This window comes from Diadema antillarum, unplaced genomic scaffold, assembly GCF_040938485.1.
Source record: "Diadema antillarum isolate AM-2024a unplaced genomic scaffold, OU_Dant_1.0 seq00001928_RagTag, whole genome shotgun sequence".
Classification (NCBI taxonomy): domain Eukaryota; kingdom Metazoa; phylum Echinodermata; class Echinoidea; order Diadematoida; family Diadematidae; genus Diadema; species Diadema antillarum.
The window spans coordinates 44,792-57,778 of record NW_027272591.1 but is presented as its reverse complement, the minus strand read 5'-3'; the positions used below and the strand labels follow the sequence as shown (position 1 = coordinate 57,778).

The 12,987-nt window shown below is 41.1% G+C and overlaps 1 protein-coding gene across 1 annotated transcript in view; it reads right to left on the bottom strand.

The window, feature by feature from the left end:
• The window catches only part of LOC139713225 (sialin-like), a 28,139-nt gene that overhangs the window by 11,288 nt on the left and 3,864 nt on the right, over positions 1–12,987 (bottom strand). The window contains exons 2-4 of the mRNA XM_071624970.1: positions 7,849–8,075; positions 4,216–4,461; positions 754–841 (exon numbers count right to left, since the gene is read on the bottom strand). Of these exons, the coding sequence (XP_071481071.1) occupies positions 754–841; positions 4,216–4,461; positions 7,849–8,064 (550 nt within the window). The 5' untranslated portion in view covers positions 8,065–8,075. The remainder of the gene's footprint in view (positions 1–753; positions 842–4,215; positions 4,462–7,848; positions 8,076–12,987) is intronic.

The following is a 12,987-nucleotide window of genomic DNA, read 5'->3' as shown; positions in this document are numbered from 1 at the left end:
CACTGATCAGTTACTAGCCATCCCCTTTAATTTTGCATCTTTACCAGTGTCATACTTTGAGCACGTTTCCGGGTGTAACTTTTGTACACTTCTTGTACATTTTTTTTAAATGTGAGGTGGCACAGTTTGTGAAAACATGAACGTCGATTCATTTTGAGGTAAAAGAAAACAAAAGAAAAACACAAGGAAAAACAAAGTCTGCTTAACATACATTTTCTAGTGCCACATCCGGGGTTAATCGGTTGACAAGCAAAAACAAACAAACAGACAAAAGGTTTTAATAGCATATATTTTTCCAATGTTACTTCCGAAGGTAGTCGACTGAAAAGCCCCCTCCCCCCCCCCCCCCCCCCATTAAAAAGTCTTTACACTTTTGGCTACCAAAATCGACTGACAATTAGCTTCACAGTTTTTGGTGCCATTCCTCTTGCAGCAACGGCTGCTGACAATCTATATTTTCTGCAAAAAAAAAGAAACAAAAAGTATGGGCCCAAGTGGTAAGACCCTGTGTATTATGCAAAAAGGGGGAGAGGAACTCGCCCATCCCCCACCCCCCCCCCCCCCTTCCCGGTTGAGCAGGCCCTGCTTCAAAGCAGAAAAGATACAAAGTACCATTTTTTTAAGGTGCTCCCAGTTTCGACAGTGTGTACAAAGCTATGGGGTTTATAAAGCTGTGGGGTTTACTGTTAATCGGCACTCCAGGCAAACAGCGGGTTATGGTTTTTGGCATAATTATAAATGGCATGTCATTACCTGATACGATCAATAGTGTCATTTTCGTTCTTTCCTTCTCGGGAGCCCACTTGGTAACCAGAGTGCTTGCTGCTGGGAATGATGTTGTCTGTTGTGAAAAACATTGAAAAGATATATACGAAACGATATCAACATCAAGGTAAAGTGAGAATGAATATTCGTGCTTGTGTTCTAAGCCGGAGTTACTAGAATACTCAGGGAATATTTGCAATGAGTAGGCTATCCAGGGACGGAAATCTCAAGATTCCTCCAAGGACTCTTCAATAAAGTGTCCTTCATGAAGACTCACATGTTTAATGTATTTGTTTATCCAAATATCGCATAAATCTTCTTCTTTATCGCACAAGTACTTTACTTGCATTCACAATATGTGTGCGGAGCTAATAGTTTGTTTGTTTGTTCATTTTCCATCTGAGAAGATGGCTGGATAGCCCATATTCAGCTACGTTAAGCTGGTCTTCCATGGGGTCCAGTTGGATGTGAGGTGGGACCACTTCACCGGGTTAAACACCCGGCTCTTTGCGATGAATGAATGAAGCGGGATCTTTTACGTGAGTTGTTACGTGATCTTTACATGAGTTGTTACTCTCTCATACACGGGACCTCCATTTTATGTCCTATCCGAGGGACAGAGTGTTTTTGCCTCTTGCTAGAGGGGACGGTATGCTTACACACAACATTGCTCAAACCAGACTCGGGTTCGAACCCGGGCCGCGTGATCGTGAGGCAGACGCGCTAACGACTGAGCCAACTCACCGCCCTAATAGTCTGTTTTGATTTGTCCAGGACAAAACTTTTGGATTATTCATGGTCTGGCTGTAGTGAGCAAGCGAACAGAGCCAAGAGATTTTTTTATTTGACAGCAGTTGGGTGACACTGCAAGAGGCTTATTATCACCTCGTCGTGAGTTAATCAGACTTCCAAATAACAAATGATGAAATGATTTTCTTTAAAATGGCGAAAAGATAAAAATAACGTCGTCTTTTCTATGCATAAAATGGGATATTTTTAGATATGCTTCATCTCTATATCTAATGCCAGTCGCACCCTTGACGGAATGAGATTGTAAAGTCTTTGGATGACAGAACGATGTGAGGTTTGGTTGTAAAAAATCTAAGTGTCATCGACTGCCCTGGATCTTAAGATCCTCTCTGAATCTTACTTTCCGTTTTGATACGTTGCACAATTGAGTAAATGAATACATGTACAAGAACGACCCAAGTCCATGGAAGACCATTTCGAGTAAACTAAAACAAACTTCATATCTTTTTTATATCTCCAATAATATTTTATTTAACTGTGATGGGAAGGCAACATTGTATATACAAATTAGAACATATATTATTATGACAATTAACATTTACATTAATTGTGGGGAGGCCATTTTGTGTGGTGGACTTGGGTCGTTCTTTGATTCATATACATGATATTCTGCTATAGAGATGAGAGAAGGATGAGAGAGGGCGCTATTATATGAATGTAAGAATGACCCAAGTCCTTCATTCTTACATTATTGATTAATATAAGATTGAACTCATTCATTTCAGGCACTTCCGGGGGTAATTAGGATTTATCATTTATACACAAAATGAGTCCATGTATAAGCTACAATTTCCCATGTCAAACTGAATTTGGCCAAATATTGGACTTGGGTCGTTCTTAGGCCCTATATTCAGGTCTTCAATTCATAATACTCCCTTCTTCAACAAGGTACGAGGAAAGATTATCTCTACCTATTCCAAATTACCTTTGACTTCCACGAAAATAAAGGAGCAACAACACGAGACGGGGAGAGAGAGAGAGAGAGAGAGAGGGGGGGGGGGGGGGGGGAGGGGGCTCGCGCTCACCTGAGTATTGCAAGTTCACCTGCCACGCATTCTGGAAGACTACTATCTGAGAACACTGCACACCTGAAACTTACTCAGAGCACTAACTTAGCTCATCTCTTCTAGTTCTGGATAGAAATTCATAACTTACATTTATATTTCTTGAATTTGGGGGCACTGTGTCCCTTGGAGCCCCCCCCCCCCCCCCCCGTGAAGTGGGAAATGGTGCCCATTTGCATATAGATACCTACATATCTATTACAATGGCGATAATCCCTGCCAAATTTGGTTAAAATCTGACCATGAATTTTCGAGAAGGTTAAATGTGAAGATTGGTCCTAATTTGGTCTCCCTTCCCTCCTCCCAATCCCCCCCCCCCCCCTTCCTCCGGCTCTCGATCTGCCACGAACAAACTTGAAACTACAGTTACTTATCTAAATTACACATAACACTACTTTATCTTATCACTTTCAGTTTGAGATAAGGGTTTGTCTGTTCTCCCTTCTCTCCCCCCCCCCCCCCTCCGGCATTAAGCTCCAGGGAGCCCCATGCAGGTGGTAAATGGTGACACTTTTATTTTTCCTCATTTATATTTTTCACCCTAGCGATTACACCAGTCAAATTTTGTGAATATGACCATGTGTTCTCAAAAAGATGAAAATATACAATTAAGGCCCAAATTTGGACGCCAGGCCCCCACGGCCCCAAGGGGGAAACTACCGTCATCAATGTACTTACTCATAGTTTTAACATAATTCTATATCTTTAGGTTCAAGAGAAGAAGATTTTTTTAAAGATTCCTTATCAAGTCCAGGGGGAGCATGGGCCCATTTGAACGAACTGAGATCCTGTCAACCTAGGGATGCTACTTGGCAAGTTTGGTGGAAATTCGTCACGGGGTTTCAAGCATAAGGTGAAAATGTAGAATTTAGTAACCACTCCCCCCCCCCCCCCCCCCCCCCTATCGGATCCCCCCCCCCCCCCCCCCGCTCCAAGGGGCACCAATGGATCTGCCATGAAAAACAAACAAAAACAAAACTTGAAACTACAGTCATCAATGTACTCAACTTCTCTCAATCCCTTCTAGTTCTTGAGAAGAAGATTTTAAAGATTTCTTAATTCTTTTTTTTTTTTCGGGGGGGGGGGGGGGTCCCTGAGGAGAGTATGGTGCCCATTTGAACAAATTGAGATCCTATCGCCTTAGGGATGCTACCTGCTAAGTTTGGTGAAAATCCGTCATGGGGTTCTTTGTTAAGAAGATGATGAAAATGTCAAAATTTTACGCACGACACACGACCGACGACTGACGACGGAAGACGCACGACGGGCGACCGATGAACAGCGATCGCAATAAAGCTCACTGAAGCCTTCGGGTCATGTGAGCTAAAGAAAAGTGAACAGCTGGCAGACACTATTTATGTCTATATACACAGAGTGAGATGGATAGAGTGGGAAAGAAAGAGAGGATGAAATTTCAGATTAAAAATGTCATTGCATGCACAAGTTTATCCGACACTTATAACTTTTGTGATTTTGTGTGTGCGTTTGTTGTTGTTGTTTGCTTGTTTGTTTGTTACTTTGGGTGTTTTTTTTTTTTTATAGAGAGGGAAAGGAGGGGAGAGGAAGAAAACCTTACCTCTGCTACCCCAGAAATAAATCTCGTAACGAAGAAGAAGGCCACATGGCTCTCTACTGCCAGCGGAGCCAAGATATTCATAAGCGATGATACCGTTAGCCCTACTGCCATTATCCATTTTCCTCCGAAGCGATCGGCGAGGTATCCGGCGGGTACCATAGCAACGCAGTATCCCATGTAAAAAGCGCCGAGGAGCAGTTCCTGGAGATGGCTACTCCATTGGAACTTGGCGTCCTGTAGAGCAAGCTGAAAGGAAACCAAAATCCAAAGAGAAATGTGGATTGAGTGATAGCAACAACATCAGTAAAATACATCTCAGTGAAAGTTTGAGGAAAATTGGATAATCGATGCAAAAGTTACAAATTTTAAAGTGTTGGAGTTGAGGAGACTACTACAGTTCATGACGCCATGTGTGGGCAACAATGTAATGAAAATAATTATGAAGGGAATCACACACTTTTTTTTTGTTTTATAATATTCTTTATTTGAGCTTCATTCAATGTGAAATCCATATCAACAATAAAATTAATACATCCACCAACAAAAAAGAAAGCAGCTATATTCTTCTTTCTTGTGCTGCTAAATCATTTTTCAAACACACAGTACGATATATTTGATTCTTTTTACCAAATCATACCCTGTTTTTATAAGAGAAATGACATAACAATCTGCATAATTCTCATAATTTTTGGCGCCAAACCTGGCTTATTCATATAAACATAGCATATGAGAAGCTACTTCACACTTGCTGTATGTTCTGGGTATAATTCAGCTCACTCATCAGGCCGTAGACCCCTTTTAAGCATCAATGAGCATACAATCTAACAACTTCAACAGGCCACATTCACAAGGCTCAGTAATTGCATGAAATTTGCATCAAAGTGCATCAAAAGAAATTTGCATCAAAGGAATTTGACAAACATATTTAACTTATATGCATAGCAAACCATGAACACATCTGAGCAGACTGCGATTATGGTAATACATGACTGACTCCCCACGTTTTTGGCGCCAAAACCTGGTTTATTCATATAAACATAACATGTGAGAAGCTACTTCACACCCGCTGTATGTTCTGGGCGGGTGTATGTTCTGGGTATGATTCAGCCCACTCAGGCCATAGACCACTTTAACAATATAAGCATCAATGAGCTTACAATCTCACAACTTCAACAGGCCACATTCACAAGGCTCAGTAATTGCATGAAATTTGCATCAAAGGGCATCAAAAGAAATTTGCATCAAAGGAATTTGACAAACAGATTTAACTTATATGCATAGCAAACCATGAACACATCTGAGCAGACTGCGATTATGGTAATACATGACTGACTGCCCACGTTTTTGGCGCCAAATCCTGGTTTATTTATATAAACATAACATGTGAGAAGCTACTTCACACCCGCTGTATGTTCTGGGTATGATTCAGCCCACTCAGGCCATAGACCACTTTAACAATATAAGCATCAATGAGCTTACAATCTCACAACTTCAACAGGCCACATTCACAAGGCTCAGTAATTGCATGAAATTTGCATCAAAGGGCATCAAAAGAAATTTGCATCAAAGGAATTTGACAAACAGATTTAACTTATATGCATAGCAAACCATGAACACATCTGAGCAGACTACAATTATGGTAATGCATGGCTGACTGCCCACGTTTTTGGCGCAAACCTGGCTATTCATATAAACGTGACATGTGAGAAGCTACTTCACACTCGCTGTATGTTCTGGGTATAATTCAGCCCACTCAGGCCATAGACCCCTTTAAGCATCAATGAGCATACAGTCTCACACCTTCAACAGGCCACATTACATAAAATTTGCATCAAAAGGCATTAGAATTCAACAAAAATTGAATTCAACAAAGAGAGACGGAACTCTCATCCCCAATTGGGTAGCCGTAGAAATTCCCTGGAATGTTACCAACGAAAGACAAAACTTGACTATGCATACAGGATACGTTTCTAAACAACTTCCACCTACACCCTTAATTATAATTTGCATACATTGCCAACCATGGACAAATTTGAGCACACTGCAATATACAAAATGTAATGCATAAATGACTGCCCACCTTTTAACACCAAAATCTGGTTTATTCTCTCAACGATAAACTTTATTTCCCCAACTATATAAAATATTTTTAAATGATTTGTGCACCATTAAAAACAAAAGTTATTCTTTAAAGTCTTCCCAAACACATACCCAAAATGTGTCAGTGAAACCTTACCGATACAACCCTATACACAGGTATATTTAACCCATTTCCTGATTATATACTATAAATCCTAATTTGATTTTCACATCAGAGGTGAAGAACAAAATGAACTACTAATAAACTGCAAAACTATAATATTCCTAAGAACCTTAAAATAATCATTACTTTTTTTCCTTTTTCTCTTCTTCATTTCTACCTATCAAAATACCGATTCCAAAACTTAAGAGGCAGAAAATAAAGCTTACCTCCCCCTTTCTTTATAGATTATATCTGCTCCAAACAAATTTCATTCTCTAGGTAAGCTACCTAAGCCCAGGCTTAAAAAACCGCAACAAATAACCCTGAATGAAGTGCTCATGATGTGAATAAGTAATAGTCAGATTTTGACCATTTGCTGAAGTGCTCATGATGTAAATAAGGAATGGTCAAATTTTGAAGTCAGCACACACACACACACACACACAAATCATTTTTTCATGAAAATTACACATTCCATCAACTTGGAACTGACATATGTTAAGGGTAGCAACTATTCCCCATGCTTTCTGAAAGTGGTTAGTCAAGACGAAGTGCTCTGTCATTATGCTAAAAAGTGAAAGCATGTTAAATTTTCTTTATAATTGCTGTCAACACACGGCGTCATAACCTCTAGTAGTTTCCTCATTCGTCATACCTCCAGCAACTGATACATCGACTGACACTCCACTAGAACATACTGGTATACAACTCAACTTCAATAACAAAAATTACTATTACGTCTAATACAACTGCTACTACCACTCCTACTCATGATAATGATGATGGTGATGATAATGATGATGAGGAGAGTAATAGTAGTAGTAATGCTAATGCTAATAATAATGATAATAATAATAATAACAATAATAATAATAATAACAATAATAATAATAATAATATTAATAATTTTGACAATATAATTTGATCATACTGATAATAATGATAATAAAAATAACAAAATGTTATCGTTACGAGTATACACGCAGACAAAATGAAAGATTTATCTCTCTGCATCATTTTCTTTCGTACTAAACGTTTCTCTTTTTAATTCTATTCACTTCCATGTCACTTCAGTTTTATCAGGGAGGTAAGGTCACCTCCCTGTGTTTATTCATCATCGTTGTTGTTGTTTTTCGCATCAGTAATAGCATAAGTGGTCATTCAAAGGGAGACTTAAAGTATCTTGCCATTTCTTTTTCACCTTTGTTCACTGTCATTACCCACTTCTTCATCGGTGTACGTTATCACATTTCGTAACGAAATACAGTCATTTCGTAACGTAATGGTCATTTCGTCACGTAATGGTCATTTCGTCGATGAAATGACTGATTTCGTAACGAAAGGGACCATGCGACACTTGGCGCTCCATAGTTAACTAACACTGTACCTACCTGGTTGGTTGAATGTTCACTTGCGTTGCCATCGCGATCCGTTTGCAAACTATGACGGTCTGGACAGAGATGACTGGTCGAGTTCATCACATGACCTTCCATAGCCTGGCTGTGATTGGCACGTGCAATGATCGCCATGACGACGCTTACATTGATGCGCATGACATGCAACGCTGTGATGACGAAAAAAGATGTTACTGCGAACATCATTCGCATGGAGCAAATTCCTGGGGAAACCAAAAGAAGAAAACAATTAACAACAACAACAACAACAATACTTATAATAAAAATAATAGCAATAGCTAAATAATAATAATAATAATGGTAATAACAATAATAATGATAAAATAATCATGGTAATAATAGTAATGATAAAATAATGATGATAATAATAGTAAAATAATAATAATAATATTAATAATGATAAAATAATGATAATAATAATAATGATAATGATAATAATAATAACAATAATGTAGGTTTTTCCCATTTCATCAGATTTGCATTCGATTTAACGATGCGCGTATTCAAGTTCGAGTGAATTTGAGTGATCATCGAAATCGTCATTCAAAAAGGTAACTAGTTCATGTAAATCGATTTCATCAGCATGCGATTTCGTGAGTTTCTTACACAAGGGTGTAAAAAGTGACTCAGCTGCGTTTATTATCTTTCCCCTGTTTAAACGGCTTTCAAAAGCCTTTTCCAAAGCCCTTTCGAAACGGCTTCTAAAAAAGATGAGTTTATCAACTCTTCGCGAACACGATTAAGGCCGTGTCACACCTTTCCGGGCAAGCCTTGCGTGCGACTTGCAAAGAGCATTTTTGACTACCCGGAGGCCCCCGTAGATGATCCGCACATGACAGAACCTAGCATGTATCTCAACCGTAGTCGCCCGGAGGTGCGCACGCATATATTTTTACCCGCAACCGTGTTTAGGCCCTGTCACACCTTTCCGGGCAAGCTACTCGGGCTTGATACGTGTAGGGATTTTCTAGCATACCGGACATTCCTGAGGGCGGAAAAGGATTTCAGCGAGTCAGCGCATGTGTCTTACTTGCTGGACGCGTTCTGAGTATACTGTGTGACCTTTGTACCAGTCGCGTGGGGGATGACAACTCAGTGAAGGAATTCCTCTAATGGAATGGCTGAAATCCCACAGAATTTCATTATCTTGGCTGCATACGGGACTGCGAAGTACCTGCGTGGGAGTTACCTGGGAAGTGCTGCCGCTAAGGGCCTCCTACTGGCGTTCTGCGTGGACCTCTACGGGCATTCCCGCGACTCACCCTGAAAAAGTTTTGGTCATGCTCAAAACTTGGCTGCGGTTATATCGGACTTGCGTGAGCACCTCCGGGCAACTACGCGCTAGAAACTTACAGGTGCGGACCAACTGCGGAGAGGTCCGGGGAGTAAATTTGTTTCCCCGCAAGTCAAGCCGCAAAACTTCCCCCGTACGGTATGACAAGACATGAATGATGATTGCAAACATTCTTGTTCGCCCGCTGAAAATCTGCTACGTGCTGGAAACTACTGTACCTCCTCGCCACAAGCCCGCGTAGCTTGCCCGGAATGGTGTGACACGGCCTTGACTGGCCTGTCACTGCACTGGCACAGCTGCATTGCGCAATTCGACCCGAGGAGAAGAGATCATAGGGCTCACACGCGTAAATAATTCCCCATAGAGACGTGTGTTAAAATTCTAATTTCAAAAAATTCTGTAAAATAGGTGGGAGAAATGAGGTGTTTCAGCTTCACTAACCTGGATAAATGACATAAATTATACCCTTTCATCCATCAAATTTCCAGGGTGGGTTCTTCAGCTCAAATTCTGTCCAAGGGTCCGCAAAGCCAGACTACGAGTTCTAATCACTCAAAAAATCACCTATTTTCCGTACACGTGCCCAATGATATACAGTCCCCTGAAATTCCATCAGAATAGCTTTCATCTTCCAAGGAACCAAAATGCAGTTTGTAGAGGAATTCATACATAGTATCTACAGCTATTCAGTTTTTTGCCAAACTACATCATTGATTTTTAATCAATTTTTTTCTTCATTTATTTTGATATCTTTGGTATGAATTTGTGAAGGGGTCTAGGACATTCCATTTTATTCACGAGTGTGAGCCCTATATAGGGCGTGCGTAACTGCAGTAGAAAGCCGTTTCAAAACATCTTTTCGTTTATGGCTGCGTTTATCAACTTTCCCCTGTTTAAACGGCTTTCAAAAGCCGTTTCCAAAGCCCTTTAGAAACGGCTTCCAAAATAGTTGCGTTTATCAACTCTTCGCGAACACGATAACTGGCCTGTCACTGCACAGCTGCATTGCGCAATTCGACCCGAGGAGAAGAGGTCATATAAGGCGTGCATTGTTCATAACTGCAGTACAATACTACTAAGCCGTTTCAAAAGAGCTTTGCGTTTATCAACTTCAAAAGGCTTTCACAAACAGGTTTCTGAAAACCTGTTTAGGAAACCTGTTTCGGAAAGCACACATTTGCGGCCATCGAAAAGGCTTTCCGAAAGGGCTTTCAAAACAGCTTTGCGTTTATCAACTCGTAAAACTTCCTTGAAAGCTGTTTGGAAAACATGTTTATGCCGAGAAAAAGAGTTGATAAACGCACCCTATTAAAAACAAGAGACCCGCGGGTCTAGCGCTCACCTGAGTATCGCACGTTCACCTTTCACGCAGTCACTAATCTAAATTATTCACAGCTCTACCAAAATTTGACGAGGCATTCTCAAGTGGAAGATGAAAATGTACAATAAGGGCCCAATTTTTTCAAGATTCCTTAATTTGGGGGAATTGGGGCCCCCTGGGGCCCTCTGGGTGGGGCATGGTGCCCAGTTTGATAAATTGAGATCCTGACCACCTAGGGATGCTACCTGCCAAGTTTGACAAAAATCCATCATGAGGTTTTCAGGAAGAAGATGAAAATGTACAATTCAGGCCCCCATTTGGACCCTTCCAACCACCCCCCCTCCCCCCTACCCCCAAGAGGGGCACCCCTGGATCTCCTATGAACAAACTTGAAACTACAGTCATTAATGTACTCACTCATAGTATTATCTCAGCTCTATAACTTCTGATTCTAGAGAAGATTTTTAAAGATTCCTTCATTTGGGGGGTTTGGGCCCGGCCCCCTGGGGGCCCCCTGGGCGGGGCATGGTGCCCATTTTAACAAATTGAGATCCTAACCCCCTAGGAATGCTACCTGCCAAGTTTGGTGAAAATGGGTCATGGGGTTCTCAAGAAGAAGATAAAAATGTACAATTTAGGCCCCATTAGGACCCCTCCTCACCCCCACCCCCCCCCCCCCGGGTCCCAAGGGGGGCACCCCTGATTCTGCCATGAACAAACTTGAAACTACAGTCATCAATGTGCTAACTCATAGTATTAACCTAGCTCTATCACTTCTGGTTCTAGAGAAGAAGGTTTTTGCGGATTCCTTAATTTTGGGGGGTTTGGGCCCCCTGGGGGCCCCCTGGGTGGGTCATGGTGCCCATTTTAACAAATGGAGTTCCTAACCCCCTAGGGATGCTACCTGCCAAGTTTGGTGAAAATGGGTCATGGAGTTCTCAAGAAGAAGATGAAAATGTACAATTTAGGCCCCATTAGAACCCTTCCCCACCCCCCTCCCCTGGGTCCCAAGGGGGGCACCCCTGATTCTGCCATGAACAAACTTGAAACTACAGTCATCAATGTACTAACTCATAGTATTAACTTCGCTCTATCACTTCTGGTTCTAGAGAAGAAGATTTTTACAGATTCCTTAATTTTGGGGGGTTTGGGCCCCCCTGGGGGCCCCCTGGGTGGGGCATGGTGCCCATTTTAACAAATTGATTCCTAACCCCCTAGGGATGCTACCTGCCAAGTTTGATAAAAATCGGTCATGGGGTTTTCAAGAAGAAGATGAAAATGTAAAAAGTTTACGCACGACGCACGACGGACGACGGACGACGGACGACGGACGACGCACGACGCACGACGCACGACGGACGCCGGACGAAGGGCGATCGCAATAGCTCACTTGAGCCTTTGGCTCAGGTGAGCTAAAAAAGGAATGGTATCAACATGGGTCAATATTGATTTGGACATATAGGATCCCTTTTAGAAAATATTCTGGGATATGGCTATTTCCTAAATGTTACATCTATACTGTTAGGGATGAATCGAAAGTGACAGAAATGTCGACATGAAAGAAATGCATCCAATACAGTTAAGATAATTAAATGAGACACAGGCTGCGTTTTTCATCTTTCCCCTGTTTAAACGGCTTTCAAAAGCCGTTTCCAAAGCCCTTTAGAAACAGCTTCCAAATAGTTGCGCTTATCAACTCTTCGCGAACACGATAACTGGCCTGTCACTGCACATCTGCATTACGCAATTCGACCCGAGGAGAAGAGGTCATCGAAGGCGTGCATGGTTCGTAATTGCGGTACAAAGCCGTTTCGAAACAGCTTTGCGTTTATCTCGCTCCAAAAGGCTTCTAGAAACAGGTTTCTGGAAACCTGTTTAGGAAACCTGTTTCGGAAAGCACAAATTTGCGGCTTTCGAAAAGGCTTTCCGAAAAGGCTTTCATAACAGCTTTGCGTTTATGATCTCGTAAAAATTCCCTGAAAGCCGTTTGGAAAACCTGTTTCTGCCGAGAAAAAGAGTTGATAAACTCACCCAGAGACTGACAAAACTTGTCAGGACTGACAAATTTCATGAAATGGTGCCCAGAAATTACAGTTACTTTTTTCGATGAACTCTGAAAGCTTTTCGAGTCCATTCTGTTGAAACGTGAGTACGTTGAATCGTGGTAAATTTCGAGTCTCCAAGGTTTGGTAAATTTGTTTTGTTATCTATTTTTTTATTTATTTTTTTATTTAGTCATATTTATACAGGGTGGCCCTATCAGTAGTCAATGCACTGTTCTCCCTAGAGGTCCTGTGTCACAAACTCATTCATAAAAGTCAAACGAAACAGACAAATAACACTACAGACATATACAACAGAGATTACAGAAAATGGATCTAACATGATCTACATAATTATATCAGATAACAAATAACCCAGGTTATGAGGCGAAATGTTTCACATAATTACAGCAAAAGGTAGCTTTTGAAGGAGAACTGCGTATAATTGCAGGAAGTGC